This window comes from Papio anubis, chromosome 16, assembly GCF_008728515.1.
Source record: "Papio anubis isolate 15944 chromosome 16, Panubis1.0, whole genome shotgun sequence".
NCBI classification, from domain to species: domain Eukaryota; kingdom Metazoa; phylum Chordata; class Mammalia; order Primates; family Cercopithecidae; genus Papio; species Papio anubis.
In genome coordinates, this window is record NC_044991.1 from 8,726,791 (window position 1) to 8,743,714 (window position 16,924).

A 16,924-nucleotide genomic window follows, 5' to 3' on the forward strand; every position below is an offset into this window, starting at 1 on the left:
TCACACCACTGTACTCCAGCCTAGGCAACAGAGTAACACTCCCTCACAAAAAATACTACTACTAAATTAGCTGGGCATGGTGGCACTTGCCTGTAGTCCCAGCTATTCGGGAGGTTGAGGCAGGAGAATCGCTTGAATCCGGGAGACCAAGGTTGCAGTGAGCCAAGATTGTGCCACTGTACTCCAGCCTGGGCAACAGAGTGAGACTCTATCTCAAAAAAAAAAAAACAAACACGACTACTACTACTAATAATTTGTCTGTTTATACCTCTGTACCCTCCAGTTTGTGAGCTCTTCTGATGCAGGGATATCCTCTTCTCCATTACATTCTTGGTGCCAGGCCTAGGTATGCAACGTGCCTCTGTAGAGTTCAAGAGGATAGCTATGGGCCAGGCGCCGTGGCTCATGCCTGTAATCCCAGCACTTTGGGAGGCTGAGGCGGGTGGATCACGAGGTCAGAAGTTCAAGACCTGCCTGGCCAACATGGTGAAACCCCATCTCTACTAAAAATACAAAAATTAGCTGGGCATGGTGGCACATGCCTGTAATCCCAGCTACTTGGGAGGCTGAGGCAGAAGAATGGCTTGAACCCAGGAGGCAGAGGTTGCAGTGAGCCAAGACCGTGCCACTGCCCTCCAGCCTAGTGATAGAGCGAGACTCCTTCTCGAAAAAAAAGAAAGGAAAAAAAAAGAGGGTAGCTATGTGATACACGGCTTTTATACAGTGCTTTCTTCCCCACTATCTCTTTCGACATCTGCCATCACCCAGTGAGGGAGGTAGGGCAGGAGTGATATGAAAATGAACAGGGCTCAGATGGGCATGGTGGCTCATGCCTGTAATCCCAGCACTTTAGGAGGCCGAGGTGGGCAGATCACAAGGTCAAGAGATTGAGACCATCCTGGCCAACATGGTGAAACCTTGTCTCTACTAAAAATGCAAAAATTAGCTGGGTGTGGTGGCGCACGCCTGTAGTCCCAGCTACTCAGGAGGCTGAGGCAGGAAAATTGCTCCAACCTGGGAGGCGGAGGTTGCAGTGAGCCGAGATCGCGCCAATGCACTCCGGTCTCAAAAAAAAAAAAGGAAAAAAAAAAAAAAAGAAGTGAACAAGTCTGTATGGAGAACCTGACAGGAGCTGAGCACAATGCCAGACACCGGCAGGGGACATTTATGTGGGTTTTAATCATCTGTGATTCTCAGTACCTGACACAAAAATGTGTGGTTGTGTTTCTGAGAGCTCAGGAAACTTGCCCGAGGATGTGCAATTTAAATCAATGGCTTTATAGGATTTACTATTATCAAGTCTTGACCTCGAATCGCTCCTAGTCCAGTCCTCTGACATCCCCTGGCAGATGGAAGAAACATTCTGCCTCCACGGGCAATGGCCTGTTTCTGTAGACTCTGCCATCTGGGTCAAACCTTCCCTCCCCTTCACTGTGTTGCTTTTACTATCCCATCTGAAGCATTTCTTTTTCCTATTTAGAACCAGAAAAAGGTTGGGTGCCATGGCTCACTCCTGGAATCCCAGCAGTTTGGGAGGCCAAGGCGGGTGGACCACTTGAGGTCACGAGTTCAAGATCAGCCTGACCAACATGGTGAAACCCCGTCTCTACTAAAAATGCAAAATTAGCTGACCATGGTGGCACGTGCCTGTAATCCCAGCTACCGGCAGAAGAATCGCTTGAACCCGGGAGATAGAGGTTGCAGTGAGCCGAGATCGCGCATTGCACTCCAGCCTGGGCAACAAGAGCGAAACTCTGTCTCAAAAAAAAAATAATAATAATAATAATTTGTCTTTCATGAAGAGTGAATCTCTCCCTTCTATCACATAACAATAAAAAGATGGGCCAGGTGTGGTGGCTCACGCCTATAATCCCAGCACTTTGAGAGGTGGGAGGATTGCTTGAGCCCAGGAGTTCAAGACCAGCCTGGGCAACATAGCAAGAACCCATTTCTAAAAAAGAAATAAAAAGTCTGGGCATGCTGGCTCACGCCTGTAATCCCAGCACTTTGGGAGGCTGAGGCAGGTGGATCGCCTGAGGTCGGGAGTTCGAGACCAGGCTGACCAACATGGAGAAACCCCATCTCTACTAAAAATACAAAATTAGCTGGGCATGGTGGTGCATGCCTGTAATCCCAGCTGCTTGGGAGGCTGAGGCAGGAGAATTGCTTAAACCCAGGAGGCGGAGGTTGCAGCGAGCTGAGATTGCACCATTGCATTCCAGCCTGCACAACAAGAGCAAAACATCTCAAAATAAATAAATGAATAAAATAAATAAACAAATAAAGACCTCTTTGTGTTTCCCCTTTCCCTCTCGCTGCCAGGAGGCTTAGAGACAAGTAATAATAACAGCATTACAGTAGGAGTCAGAGTTAAAATATTTCCTCCTTACTCCTATGTTATGTGGCTCCTTCAGCTGAAACCTTCTTGAATCTTTTAGGGGAAGAACAGGTGTAAATAAACATTTATGTAATGAGCCCAGGGGAGAAGTCTGGGAAAGGATCCAGGTTGAAGAGCAGAGTGCTTGGATGAATCTCTCACCCTCCCTTTGATGGCAGCCTAGGGTGAAAAATCTTGGTACAGCCCTTGAATGGAGGCAGCTCTCCTAAGAGAAGGACTGGCCACCTTGAGGCCTCCGCAGGGTCACAGTCAGCACCCTCCCTGCCCAGGCTGTGAAGCTCGTGACCATGAACACATTTACACTTCAGACTCTCTGTGGCTAGAATTTTTATTTTTAAGGAGGAGTCAGAAAAAGAGATTCTAGTGTGAAATCTCCTGACTGGTGAATATTGGCAACTAATTTGCATTTTTTCAAAACACTATGTGGGACAAATCAAACTTGGCTGCAGGCCAGATCACGCCTGGAGGCCCTCCCTCCCTGAGCCAATGCTCAGCCAGTCGAGCCTAATCTACCTCCAAAAGAGTCTGTTTGTTGTGATGGAGGTGGGGTGGGGAAGTTTACATCATTTCTCCTGAAACCTGCCTTTTCCTCTCCCTACATCCCAGGGGATCTGCCTTGTTCTGAGATGACCCACGCTGAACCCACAGACTTTCACCCCCAGGACACTGCCCCAGCCTTGGGTGACTGGCCTAACATGGACACTTGACCTAAAATGAGGCAACGAATCCTACCCCAGAGATATTTGCGCTGGGGGCAGAGCGAGGGACTGGTAGCTCCAGGGGCTGGAGCTGTGAGGTACAGAACTTGCCAGCAGCTGGCTGCTGTGTTTTCCATGCTGAGGGTGTGACAGTGGTGACTAATAAGAGAAAAGATCCTAAGAGGGTCTGCATGCCTGGCTCTAGTTGTCCTAAGCCCACTACTTGAACACCCCAGTGTCCTCATGATATCTGGCCTTGGCCAAGCTAGGAGAGTCGGGTTTCTGTACCTTGCAATGATCACTCCTAACTAGATTGGCTTGGGCCCTTTTCAGTCCCACCTCTGACCATGGCTGGGAAAGAGTTTTCCGGGTTTTTTTGTTTTTTTTTTTTTTTGAGACAGAGTCTGGCTCTGTCGTCCAGGCTGGAGTGCAGTGGCACGATCTCGGCTCACTGCAAGCTCCGCCTCCTGGGTTCATGCCATTCTCCTGCCTCAGCCTCCCAAGTAGCTGGGACTACAGGTGCCTGCCACCATGCCCAGCTAATTTTTTGTATTTTTTTTAGTAGAGACGGGGTTTCACCGTGTTCACTAGGATGGTCTCGATCTCCTGACGTTGTGATCTGCCCGCCTCGGACTCCCAAAGTGCTGGGATTACAAGCCTGAGCCACCGAGCCCAGCCCAGTTAACATTTTTGATTGTCCTAACAGAAGAGGGGGCAAGCAACTGGCATCTATTGGGTAGAAACCAGGGTTGCTAAACATCCTACAATGGGCAGGACAGCCCCCTACAACCAAGAGTGATCCAGTCCAGAATGTCAGTACTGCAGCTCTTGGGAAGCCCTGGCCTACCTTCCCTGAGATTTAGTGTTCCCATCCCTAAAATGGGGACTATGGAGCTGTCATATTTTTCATGAGGACCCAGTGAGTTGACAGACATGATCCTCCTTTCAGGAAAAGACACATTCCTGCAGAGATCATCATGAAGTCTTTATTATTGAGAATAAATTAAGATGGAAGCCCCAGCGAAGGGGGGCGGGGTGAGGCAGGTTGCCAATCTGTGTCCAAAGCGGGGCAACAGAGTCTCCACACAGGAGGAGGGTTCTAGGGTGGGCTTGGAGTCTGGCGGGGCCTGGCTCAAGGGGGCTGGGCTTGGCCCCAGAAGTGTGGCACAGGACAGGGAAGGAAGGTAGGGGCTCCTGCCTGCTGCCTCAGTCTTGGAGCGGGGGGAAGGGCTAGGAAACTCCAGCAGAGAGAGGGGGTTGGGACCCACTATGGACAGTCCTCACACAGCCCACGGAGTTCACCCCGTTTCCACCACCTCCTGCCCTGCCTGGGGCCCCCACGCTCTCTCTCACATGTACACATCTCCTCATCTCCCCAAGCTTTCCCGCTCCCCCCAGACTTTCTCTCTCCCCCTTCCCCAACCCTCTACCTCGGTCTTACCCTTCTGCACACCCCCACCACACACCCTCACCAGTTCCAAACCTGAGCCCTGCGGGGTGCGGCTGGGCTGGCCCAAGCTGACATCCCTCCAAACGAGGTTCTTAGGTTCTTTCCTTGGGTTGCCTTTGACGCCTGCCGCCTGAAGCTGCAGGGCCGGTGCCACTGAGTGGAGGCGGGGGAGCTGAGTGGGGAAACAGGATTTCACGAAGAAATGAGGGCTTGGGAGGCTCAGGACAGGCAGCCGTAGCCATGCCTGACTCCAGTGGAGGGGCAGGGTGCTGCGCAGCACAAAGGCACTGGGGCCCAGCGGAGGATGCTCCTGAGCTTGGGAGAGTGGGCTCTGGGTGACTCGACTTGACACGGAGAGCAAGCCCTGGGCCAGCCAGGCACCTAGCTCCCCGACCTCCACTGCCAGCGCACCTGAGGCCTCTGTCGGGAGAGCCCAGGCTACAGAGGGATAGCGCAGAGGGCCAAAAGACCGGCCTCCCTCTGCTTTGGGGGTCTCCGGGCTGGGCGGGCTGGGGGAGGGCTCCCGGTGCCGCCCGCCCATCCCCTTCGCAAGTCAGCTCAGACCTCGGGGCCGCCGAAGGCCAGGTTGTCGCGCACCATTAGCGTCTTGCGGAGGTCGCGGTCCACCAGGGGGCGCTGCATGCGCCACTTGTGCGCCTCCTGCAGGCCCGGCTCGAAGTAGTAGATGCAGGCGCCGAAGCCCACCAGAATGAGGACGGAGATGACCAGGTAGACCGGCACGAACCAGTCCAGGAAGTGCGGCATCGCGGCGGCCTTGGCTGCGGAGACACAGGGTAGTGAAGGCCAGCAGAGGTGCCCCTTGTCCCGCCCATCCAGAGGGAGACCTTCAGGCTTCACAGAGCCGGAGGCCCAAGCATCACTTTACAAATGGGAAGACTGAGGTCCATTAGAGCAAGGGCGGAGAAGCAGCTGATCAAGACCACGTGGTGACTCAGCAGCCCAGGCCTCCTGGGCAAGCACAAAGCTGTCGCCACGCCATGGGGACACCCAGCTCCTATTCACCCTTTAAGGAGACTTACGCTGGGCGTGGTGGCTCACGCCTGTAATCCCAGCACGTTGGGAGGCCGAGGTGGGCAGATCACCTGAGGTCAGGAGTTCAAGACCAGCCTGGCCAATATGGTGAAACCCCATCTCTACCAAAAATACGAAAATTAGCCGGGCGTGATGGCACGCGCCTGTAATCCCAGCTACTTGAGACAGGAGAATCGCTTAAACCTGGGAGGTGGAGTGAGTCGAGATCGCGCCACTGCACTCCAGCCTGGGCAACAGAGCGACTTAGCCACAGGCAGTTCTGATTGAGTCTCTTGCCAGGATGTGTGCCCTTGGGCAAGTTGCCTAACCTCGCTGGGCCTCAACTTCCTCCCCTACGGAAGGGGAAAGGGATAACACCTCTACACTGGTCCTAGTGAGGATTCACTGATCCCTGGATAGGGCCTGTGCAGGGCACTCAGTAAAGGACAGATTGGGCGATGCCTCCTCTGGTCTCCCTGCGCCCCTGAGCCCTGGGACCCAGCCCTGACTGCAGCTGCCATGGCTGCCAGTTGCCAGCACCTGCCCCTGAGATGAGTGGATCTCCCAGCCACCTGCATGCCCTAGCCAAGTGTGGCCTGGTGAAAGTGTAGTGAACAAACACCCATTGAAGGAGACCTGGTTGATATCAATGGATTCTACACAAGCCCAGTTTCATAGTTATAAGGGCATGGCCCCTAGCACCAAAACATTTGGGCAAGATATTCAGAGCTTTGGTTTCTACATCTATAAAATGAGAATGAGGCTGGACGTGGTGGCTCATGCCTGTAATCCCAGCACTTTGGGAGGCCGAGGAGGGTGGATTGCTTGAGACCAGGAGTTTGAGACCAGCCTGGGCAACATGGCAAAACCCCGTCTTTACTAAAAACTCAAAAAATTAGCTGGGCATGGTGGCACACTCCTGTAATCCCAGCTACCCAGGAGGCTGAGGTGGAATGATCACCTAAGTCTGGGAGATCAAGGCTGCAGTGAGCTGTGATGGTGCCACTGCACTCCAGCCTGGCAGCCTGAAGCAAGATCCAGTCTCAAAAATAAAAAAAAAAAAAAAAAAAGAAAAAGAAAAAGTAAAGAAAAAGAGAAAGAAAAGAAAAAGGGAATGGTAACAAGTACCCAGGTGATAGGGCTTTTATATCTGCTGAATGAGTTAATTTATGTAAAATATTCAGAACTAGTGCCTGGCACATAACAAGTGCCACACAGTAAGTTTGTTCTTATTCTCTGAGCCTCAGTTTCCTTATCTGTACAATGTGGATAGAAATAGCACCCACGTCCTAAGCATACTTCAAATTTTTAACAAGACAATGCCTAAAGAGCATTTTGTGGCTGGGCATAATGGCTCATGCCTGTAATCCCAGCACTTTGGGAGGCCAAGGCGGGCAGGTCACCTGAGGTCAGGAGTTCAAGACCAGCCTGACCAACATGGTGAAACCCCGTCTCTACAAAAAGTACAAAATTAGCCAGGTGTGGTGGCCCGTGCTTGTAATCCCAACTACTTGGCAGGCTGAGGCAGGAGAATTGCTTGAACCCAGGAGGCAGAGGTTACAGTGAGCCACGATTGTGTCATTGCACTCCAGCCTGGGCAACAAGAGTGAAACTCTGTCCCAAAAAAAAGAAATAATTAAAATAAAAAAGCATTTTGCACCATTCTGCCTGGCGCAGAATCAGCACTCGGTCAATATCAGCTATTGTTATTTCCACTGAACCAGAGGCGGAGAAGGCAGGAAAGTGAAAGCAGGTGTAAGGTGAGTTGCAAACCTCATATACATCCAGACTCTTTTTTTTTATTAGTTTTTTTTTTTTTTTTTTTTTTTAGACAGAGTCTCGTTCTGTTGCCTAGGCTGGAATGCAATGGCATGATCTTGGCTCCCCACAAACTCCGCCTTCAAGCGATCTCCTGCCTCAGCCTCCCTTGTGAGTAGCTGGGATTACAGGCACCTGCCACCACGCCCAGGTAGTTCTTGTGTTTTTTAGTAGAGATGGGGTTTTGCCATGTTAGCCAGGCTGGTCTCAAACTTCTGACCTCAAGTGATCTGCCCACCTCGGACTCCCAAAGTGCTGGGATTACAGGCATGAGCCACTGTGTTCGGCCCGCCCAGACTCTTTAGAATGGCCCAAAGGTGCCCATCTGCTCCCTGCCAACCTCCCCCTCCTCACATCGCCCACTATGTGCAGTCACATGGAACTGCCTGTCACCTACATGCGCCTACACATTATGCAGTCCTCATCTTTGCATATGCTTTCATTTTCTCTAGAATGTTCTTTGCATTCTTGTTCACTTGGCAAATTCCTACTCATACTTCAAAAGCCAGATCACAGTCTGGCTGTGGTGGGTCACGCCTGTAATTCCAGCATTTTGGGAGGCTGAGGCAGGTGGATAAGGCCAGGAGTTCAAGACCAGCCTAGCCAACATGGAGAAACCTCGTCTCTTCTAAAAGTACAAAAATTAGCTGGGTGTGGTGGCGGGCACCTGTGATCCCAGCTACTCGAGAGGCTGAGGCAGGAGAATTGCTTGAGCCTGTGAGGCAGAGGTTGCAGTGAGCCGAGATGGTGCCATTGTAATCTAGCATGGGCAACAGAGCGAGGCTGTTAAAAAAAAAAAACAAAAAAAAACACTTCAGGAGGCCGGGATAGGCGGATCACAAGATCAGAAGATCGAGACCATCCTGGCTAACACAGTGAAACCCCGTCTTTACTAAAAATACAAAAAATTAGCCAGGCATGGCGGTGGGGGCCTGTAGTCCCAGCTACTTGGGAGGCTGAGGCAGGAGAATGGTGTGAACCCAGGAGGCAGAGCTTGCAGTGAGCCGAGATCGTGCCACTGCACTCCAGCCTGGGCGACAGAGGGAGACTCCGTCTCAAAACAGAGAACAAAAAACAAAAAAAACACACAGATCACAGATCATCTCCTCCAGGGATAGGATGATGCAGGGCCTATTGAACCCACCCCCAACCTTCCCTAGTTATAAGAAAGGCGTGACGTGAGCAGCCCACCTCTGCCTGCCCGGCAGGTAGAGCACTGTTTGAGTTCTTCCACAAACCTCACAACAGGCCTATGGGGCAAGCGTCACTATCTGCATTTTACAGATGAAGAAACTGAGGCCCAGACAGGCTCACTAACTTGCCCTGGCTTACCCAACTGGAAAGTGGCAGAGCTAGATGCCAAACCCCAGTGATGCCCTGACGCTTGCGTCCTCCAGGGGAGGGAAAGGCACCGGAGCAGGATGAAATGAGCTGATGCCCACCTTGCTTCTGGGGAGGGAAGCAGGGGGATGGGTGGAGAGAACTCCAGGTAAGTCAGAGGGAAGCCCTCACTCCTCTGACCTCCGTCTCCAAACTCCAGTTCCTCTTGTCTCTCTACTCCCAGGTGGGCCTGTGAGGGGAGCTGTGGCCCCAGGGGAGGGAAAGATGCTGCTTCCTGGTCCTGCATCCATCTGGAGCCCCTCTCCTACCCCCAAGGTCCTCACGGGCTGTTCTGAGGCACCGACATTGTCTTAAAGCGCCCTATTGGTGGAGGAACAAAATGAAAAGTGCACTGATTGTCCAAAGTAACTAGCGCAGCCAGGGCAGGGGAGCGTGTAGGACCCAGCACCTCTTACCCAGCTGCCTTTCTGGGGAACCGGAGAGAATGCAGGATTGCCTGGTGCTGCCAGAGTTGGCGAAGGTAGGGAAGGAGCACCCCAGGCAGGGAGGTTGCTCCCTGTGTGACTTGACTGTGTCCAAGGTCACTCACGCCCCCTGCCCAGGCCCAGCCAGGCCCCCAGTTTCCTTCCAGCTTAAACATGCGAATGGGGAGCTGGGGCAGAACAGAAGCCATTTCAGCCGCGATGCTGGGAGGTATGGAATAGAGATCAAGGCCCCCCAGCCTTTCCAGCCCTGTGCACAAAATCCCAGGTATTCTGAGGCTGACTGAGGACCCCGTGGTCTCTTCCTGATTTCTCAGGGAACTGACCTAGGTGGAAAAGCAACACACACACTGGCCTCTTGTGTGACCTTGGCCCCTTCTTCACCCTCTCTGGGCCTCAGGGTCCCCTGTGCACAGTGACGGGGTGGGGATGGGGTTTCCAGATGATCTATATGGAATTTTCCAGCCTCATTTCAGCCAAAGTCCTGCCTGAGACAGTGTGAGTTTGCAGAGCCCCTCTCCCTACCTCCCAAGCCATTGGCACCACTCGGTGCCCTCCGTGTGCCCAAAGACCCACCTCACGCCCTGCAGATGCCAGTTCCGGGAGCTCTGCGCTGAGCACACCGCCTCAGCCTGAGCAGCTCAGCGTCAGCCCGTGGACTCATTCGCAGCTGCTGTCCCCAGAGACACCGCTATCTGCAGCTGCCCTGGGTGCTAGAGGCAGAGATAGGGCAAGGCTAATGCCACCCACGGGAGATGGAGCTTCTCACACCCGGGGGCTCTGAGTGGGCCAGGAGGGGGCAGTCCTGGACTGGCTCAGCATCCTGGTACCTCTCCCGGCCCATCAGAGACCCTTCACCCTAGCCCCCACTCTCAGGATGGCAGGAGGTGGGACCTGTCTCAACCAATCAGCAGCCTGGCAGAGCAAGGGCTTTATCTTCCGTTGCCCTGGCAACCAGCCTTCTCTTCTGGATCCCTGGTACTGTGCACGTGGTACAGCAGATGACAGGGCGGCAGGATTGGGGGAGTGCAGGGAGGGCGAGTCACCCAGCAGGCTGCAGCACCCCAAGCCTGGTGGGCCTAGAGAGCAGAGGACCACGGCTGATAACTCTAAGGGTTTGATGGTTTGCCATTTGGGAAGCAGGGAGAGACTGGGGTAACTGGCAAGTGCGTGGGGACACAGAATCAGTGACTAGTAGAGCCCAAGGGGGTCATATGTTATAGAAGGAAGAACCAAGACTGAGTCTGAGAGTTCAGACACACTGGCTCAATGTAACATTTCCTATGCACCAGACACTGTTTTTAACACTTTGATTATATTAACTCATTTCTCATTCATGGTCACACAGCAAGAAAGTAGCAATGCCAGGGTCAGAGCCCTAGCCTGGCTTTCAGGACCCTTGCAAATGGCTGCCCCTCCCCATTCTGCCTCATTTACCCCACAGCACCCCTGGCTGGTGTACAGCCAGCACAGGCATTGAGCGCTCCCATCTGCCAGCTGGCCCCACACGTCACTTCCTGCAGTCCTCCCAGCTGGATTGGTGTTGAGACCCCATTTTGTGATAAGGCAGAGAGGTGAAACTGCTGGCCTTCTCCTTCTCCCAGAGCCCTCAGCTTCTCAGTGACTGAGCTGGAGTTCAAAGCCAGGGGCTGATGTTGGGGGTGGGGTCCACCTTCCCAAGTGTGGATCCTCCCCCTCTCCCTATGCCATAGATAAGGTATCTGCCATGTGTTCAGGGCTATTGTCTCAGGAGGAGACAGCAGCCCCCCAGGGCCCATGGGCCGTGGCTGGGAAGAGGCTGCCAGGAACCACCTCCCTAGGGAATCCATTCCCAGAAACCTGGGGATGGGCAGGGAGAAAGGATCTGGGTGAGGTTGCTTCAGGACCTAGGTCCCCCACCACAGACACGTCTGGGGCCATCTAGGGGCTCTTCAGGTATGACGGGTCCTTTCCAGCATATGTGGGACGAGGGGGGTGACTGTGAGGTCACAGAGGGTTTGTTTTGTTTTGTTTTGAGACAGAGTCTCGCTCTGTTTGCCAGGCTGGAGTGCAATGGCGCAAGCTCGGCTCACTGCAACCTCTACCTCCGGGGTTCAAGCAATTCCCCTGCCTCAGCCTCCTGAGGAGCTGGGACTACAGATGCACACCACCACACCTGGCTAATTTTTTGTATTTTAGTAGAGGCAGGGTTTACTATATTGGCCAGGATGGTCTCTATCTACTGATTTCATGATCCGCCCACCTCAGCCTCCCAAAGTGCTGGGATTACAGGAGTGAGCCACCGCGCCTGGCCTTTTGCCTTGTTTTTTAAGACAAGGTCTTGCTCTTTCACTCAGGCTGGAGCACAGTGATGTGATCATGGCTCACTGCAACTTCTGCCTCCTGGGCTCAGATGATCCTCCCACCTCAGCCTCCTGAGTAGCTGGGACCACAAATGCATGCCACTATGCCCAGCTGATTTTTGTGTTTTTGTAGAGACAAGATTTTGCCACGTTGCCCAAGCCAGTCTTGAACTTCTGGTCTCAAGCTCTCCTGCCTCAGCCTCCCAAAGTACTGGGATTACAGGCATGAGCCACCACCTGGCCAAAGTGCTTTTGAACATTTTGGGGTAGGAGAGCAGAGGAGTTGGGGGAAGAATCATAAAGGGGCAGGAGTAAACTTTTTGGGATGAAGGATATGTTCAGTGTCTTAATGGTGATGGTGGCTTCTTAAGTATATACATACATCAAACTTATCAAATTGTACCCTTGAAATACGTGTAGTTGATTATATGTATCCCTTATGCCTCAATAAATCTGTAAAGTATGTGATCGATGGCCTGTGGGCATTGTTTTAGCCACTGATTCCTTATTCATACAAAAGCTTATGGGAAGCTCAATACATAACATAGACAAAGCTGAGGTTGCTTCGGTTCAGTGGTAGGGTGGGGGTGGGGGTTCTGGACCCAGGGGCAGCTTCCCTGGGTTCCTGCTGCTCCTGGCTGCTCCCCAGTGGCCTCTCCCACTACAGTGTCTTGTTTCTTGTTACCAGTGGTAACTCCCTGAAGCAGGTTGGCTCCTTTGGGACCAGGGTCCCCAGGGCAGGCACTCAGCACACACTGACCGAATGGGTCTCAGCCCTCACAAAGGTCCCACCAAGGTCAAAGTCTTTTCCCAGCCCACACCACTCTCTTTTTTTTTTTTTTTTTTTTTTTTTTTTGAGGTGGGTCACCGGCTGTAAGCCCAGGCTGGAGTGCGGTGGCAGGATCTCAGCTCACTGCAAGCTCCGCCTCCCGGGTTCGTGCCATTCTCCTGCCTCAGCCTCCCGGGTAGCTGGGACTACAGGCGACGCCACCTGCAGCCCGGCCTATTTTTTTGTATTTTTTAGTAGAGGCGGGGTTTCACAGTGTTAGCCAGGATGGTCTTGATCTCCTGACCTGCGTGATCCGCCGATCTACGGCCTCAAAGTGCTGGGATTACAGGCTTGAGCCACCCGGCGCCCGGCCTTGCCCACCACTCTCTAAGGGCCTCAGTCTCGGGGCTGAAATCACCTCCATTGGCCTCACCTCCTCCCCTGTTCTTCTTACTCCCACCTGCCACAGCCACCGGCCTCCTTGCTACGCCTTGGAAGTGCTTCCCCCTCAGGGGCTTTCCACTTGCACTGCCTTCTGCCTGAGGCCTCTTCTTCGTCATACTTAATGGGCCCCTCTCTCACTGAATTCAGACATCTGCTCAAATGTCACCTTAGGCAGGCCTCCCTGCTCTAAAATAGCCTCCTCCATCATCTCTTCTCCCGGTCAGCTTTAGTTCATCTTCTTCTTTTTTTTTTTTTTTTTTTTCTGAGGCCGGTCTCACTCCGCCACCAGGCTGGAGTGCAGTGGCGGATCTCAGCTCACTGGGGCACCGCCTCCCGGGTTTCACGCCATTCTCCTGCCTCAGCCTCCCAAGTAGCTGGGACTACAGCTACTTTTTTTTTTTTTGTATTTTTTATAAAATACAAAGTGCTACAGGATTACAGGCGTGAGCCGCGGTGCCTGGTGGCTCATGTAGTTTTTTTTTTTTTTTTTAGTAGAGGCGGGGGTTTCACCGTGTTAGCCAGGATGGTCGATCTCCTGACCCCGCCATTGATCCGCCCATCTCGGCCTCCCAAAGTGCTGGGATTACAGGCGAGCCACCGCCCAGCCTTCTTTTTTTTTGAGATGGAGTCCCATGCCAGCAAAGCCCATGTGCTGGAGTGCAGTGGAGTGGAATCTCGGCTCCTGCAACCTCAGCCTCCCCAGGTTCAAGCAATTCTCCTGCCTCAGCCTCCCCAGCTAGCTGGGATTACAGGCGCCTGCCACCACCACCACACCCGGCTAATTTGTTTGTTTTTGGTTTTTGTGATAGAGTTTCACTCTTGTTGCCTAGGTCAGAGTACATTGGCATAATCTCAGCTCACTGCAACCTCCACCTCAGGTTCAAGCAATTCTGCTGCCTCAGCCTCCCAAGTAGCTGGGATTTTGCAGGGCAGCCCACCCACACCTGGCCCCAATTTTGTATTTTCAGTGGAGGCCAGGGGTTTCACCATGTTGGTCAGGCTGGTCTTGAACTCCTGACCTGGGTGATCCACCTGGCCAGCCTCCCAAAGTGCTGAGTGCTGGGATTACAGGCGAGAACCACTGTGCCCCGCTTTTTTTTTTTTTTTTTTTTTGAGACAGGGGTCTCCTCCCTGTCACCAGGCTGAAGTGCAGTGGCGTGGTCTGGGCTCACTGCAACCTCTGCCTCCCCGGTTCAAGTGATTCTCCCACCTCAGCCTTCTGAGTAATTGGAACCAAAGGTGCATACCACCATGCTCAGCTAATGTTATTTGTTTATTTATAATAATTTTTTTTTTTTTTTTTTTTTTTTTTTTTTTTTTGAGAGCCCAGGTCTCGCTCATCACCAGGCTGGACTGCAGTGGCTGGGATCTCAGCTCCTGCAAGCTCAGCCTCCCGGGTTCATGCATTCTCGGCCTCAACCCCTCCCGAGTGAGTTGGGACTACAGAGCCCGCCACCTCGCCCGGCTAAGTTTTTATTTTGTATTTCCACTTAATAGAGGCGGGGGTTTCACCGTGTTAGCCAGGATGGTCTCGATCTCCTGACCTCGTGATCCAGCCAGAGTCTCGGCCTCCCAAAGTGTACAGGATTACAGGCTTGAGCCGCAGCATGACCTATAATAATTTAAAATTGTGGTATTATTTTTGAGGCGGGCCTGCCGGCTCTGTCACCAGGCTGGAGTGCACCGGTGCCATCTTGGCCCACTGCAACCTCTGACTCCCTGGTTCAAGCGATTTTCCTGCCTCAGCCTCCGAGTAGCTAGGATTACAGGCACACACCACCATAGCTAATTTTTGCTTTTGTTGTTTTGTTTTTGGGAGCCCAGGTCTGAAGCTCTGCTGACACCAGGCTACAGGGGCAGTGGCACAGTCTTGGCTTACTGCAACCTCCACCTCCTGGGTTCAAGCGATTCTCCTGCCTCAGCCTCCCAAGTAGCTGGGATTACAGGGACGTGCCACCATGCCCAGCTAATTTTTGTATTTTTAGTAGAGATGGGGTTTCACCATGTTGGCCAGGCTGATCTTGAACTCCTGACCTCGTGATCTGCCCACCTTGGCCTCCCAAAGTGCTGGGATTACAGGCATGAGCCACCGCACCCAGTTAATTTTTGTATTTTTAGTAGACACAGGGTTTCACCATGTTGGCCAGGATGGTCTCAGTCTCCTGACCTTGTGATCTGCCTGCCTCAGCCTCCCAAAGTGCTGGAATTACAGGTGTGAGCCACCGCGCCCGGCCTATTATTATTATTTTTGAGATGGAGTTTCGCTCTTGTTGCCCAGGCTGGAATGCAATGGTGCAATCTCAGCTCACTGCAACCTCTGCCTCCCGAGTTCAAGCGATTCTTCTGCCACAGCCTCCCAGGTAGCTGGGATTACAGGCATGCACCACCACGTCCCACTAATTTTGTATTTTTAGTAGTACAGATGGGGTTTCTCCATGCTGGTCAGGCTGGTCTTGAACTCCTGATGTCAGGTGATCCGCCTGCCTCAGCCTCCCAAAATGCTAGGATTACAGGCGTGAACCACCATGCCCAGCCTGCTCAGCTAATTTAAATTTTTTTTTTGTAGAGATGAGGTCTCACTATATTGCCTAGGCTGGCCTCAAACTCCCAGACTCAAGTGATTCACCCACCTCAGTCTCCCAAAGTGCTGGGTTTCAAGCGTGAGCCACGGCATTCAGCTTGCTTTATTTTCTTGTCATAGTGCCTACTACTACTTGATTTTCAGGAAGTCCTCTCCACATCCCATGCCATGAGGAATCAAAGCCCTGTCTGTGCTGAGGGCAAGGGTTCTACGGGGCCATTTACTTCCTGATCTTTCCAAGCAAGACATAGTTAGTTTAGTCTGCAGTTTGAAGGATTTAGGCTAGACAGTGTCTCTGCTCTCCCAGATATTACAACAATGAGCACACTGTCATCATTGTCTATCCCATCCTCATCACACTAAGTTAATCAATAATGTCTGATTCAACTGTCTTCCCAGGGCCGGGCATTGCGTCTGGGCATAGGAAATGATGAATAAATGACTGCTGAGAATGAATGGATGAATGTAATCCATCCATTCACTCAACAAATATTTATTAACTATGACATACCAGGCACTTTTAGAGTGCTGGACATACAAAGTGACAAAGTCTCTAACCGCTTGTTTCTTACATTTTAGATGGAGAGACAATTAACGAGTTACTATATAACTATTGGGAGAACCAGTTCGCAATGGGCCCTGGGCGTCCCTGCATGTTCTTGCTGGGTATGCCAAGAAAGCAAGACCCCGACAGCTCTGTACCCAGGCTGCGTTTGCAGCAAGGAACCTTGAAAGATGAGCTAAAGTCTCCCACCCGACAAAGAACAGCATGCTCACCACTCGCTATAAAAGCAGTAAATTGGCAGGGCCTGCTGATGTGCATCGGTAGTCCCAGCTATTCAGGAGGCTGAAGCAGGAGGACTGCTTGAGGCCAGTAGTTTAAGAGCCGCCCGGGCAACATGGCCAGATCCACTTGGTGGCACTTGCCTGTAGTTCCAGCTACTCAGGAGGCTAAGCCAGGAAGATTACTTGAGCCCAGGAGTTTGAAGCTGTAGTAAGCTATGATCATGTCACTATACTCCAGCCTGGGCAACAGAGTGACACTCCAACTCAAAAAAAAAAAAAAAAAAGGCCAGGCACGGTGGCTCACGTCTGTAATCTCAGCACTTCAGGAGGCCGAGGCACGAGGATCACTTGAGGCCAGGAGTTTGAGACTAGCCTGGGCAAGCTGGGGAAATCCCATCTTTACTAAAAATACAAAAATAAATCAGGCGTGGTGACGCACGCCTGTAATCCCAGCTCCTCTGGAGGCTGAGGCAGGAGAATCGCTTAAACCCAGGAGGCAGAGGTTGCAGTGAACCGAGATCGCGCACATTGCACTCCTGTCTGGACCCCGGAGCGAGACTCCGTAAAAAAAAAAAAAAAAAAAGTACTGTGTATCAGCATGAATGAACGAAAGTGCACAAAGAAATCACTAAAAATCTGCTTACTGTGGAGCATGGAACAAAAGGCCTGTCCACCACGTGTTCCGCGGGTGGTGCTGGAATGCCCCTCAGAAAAGGAGATAAACGTTCGGTTCCTTTAAGAGGCCCAGTCCCGTCCCGCGAAGCCCCGCCTATAAGGAGGTAC

General features: G+C 52.3%; 1 protein-coding gene and 1 long non-coding RNA gene across 2 annotated transcripts; both read right to left on the reverse strand.

Moving 5' to 3' along the window:
- Positions 1-4,060: 4,060 nt before the first annotated feature.
- Positions 4,061-5,100, reverse strand: LOC108580756. Its single transcript, XM_017945348.3, has one exon. The coding sequence runs from the start codon at positions 5,085-5,087 to the stop codon at positions 4,464-4,466; it is 624 nt and encodes a 207-aa protein (XP_017800837.2). The 5' UTR covers positions 5,088-5,100; the 3' UTR covers positions 4,061-4,463.
- Positions 4,063-16,920, reverse strand: LOC108580757. Its single transcript, XR_001892295.3, has 2 exons — positions 16,786-16,920; positions 4,063-5,325 (listed from the first exon to the last, which is right to left on the reverse strand). It is a non-coding gene; the product is annotated as an uncharacterized LOC108580757 (long non-coding RNA).
- Between the last annotated feature and the right edge of the window lie 4 nt (positions 16,921-16,924).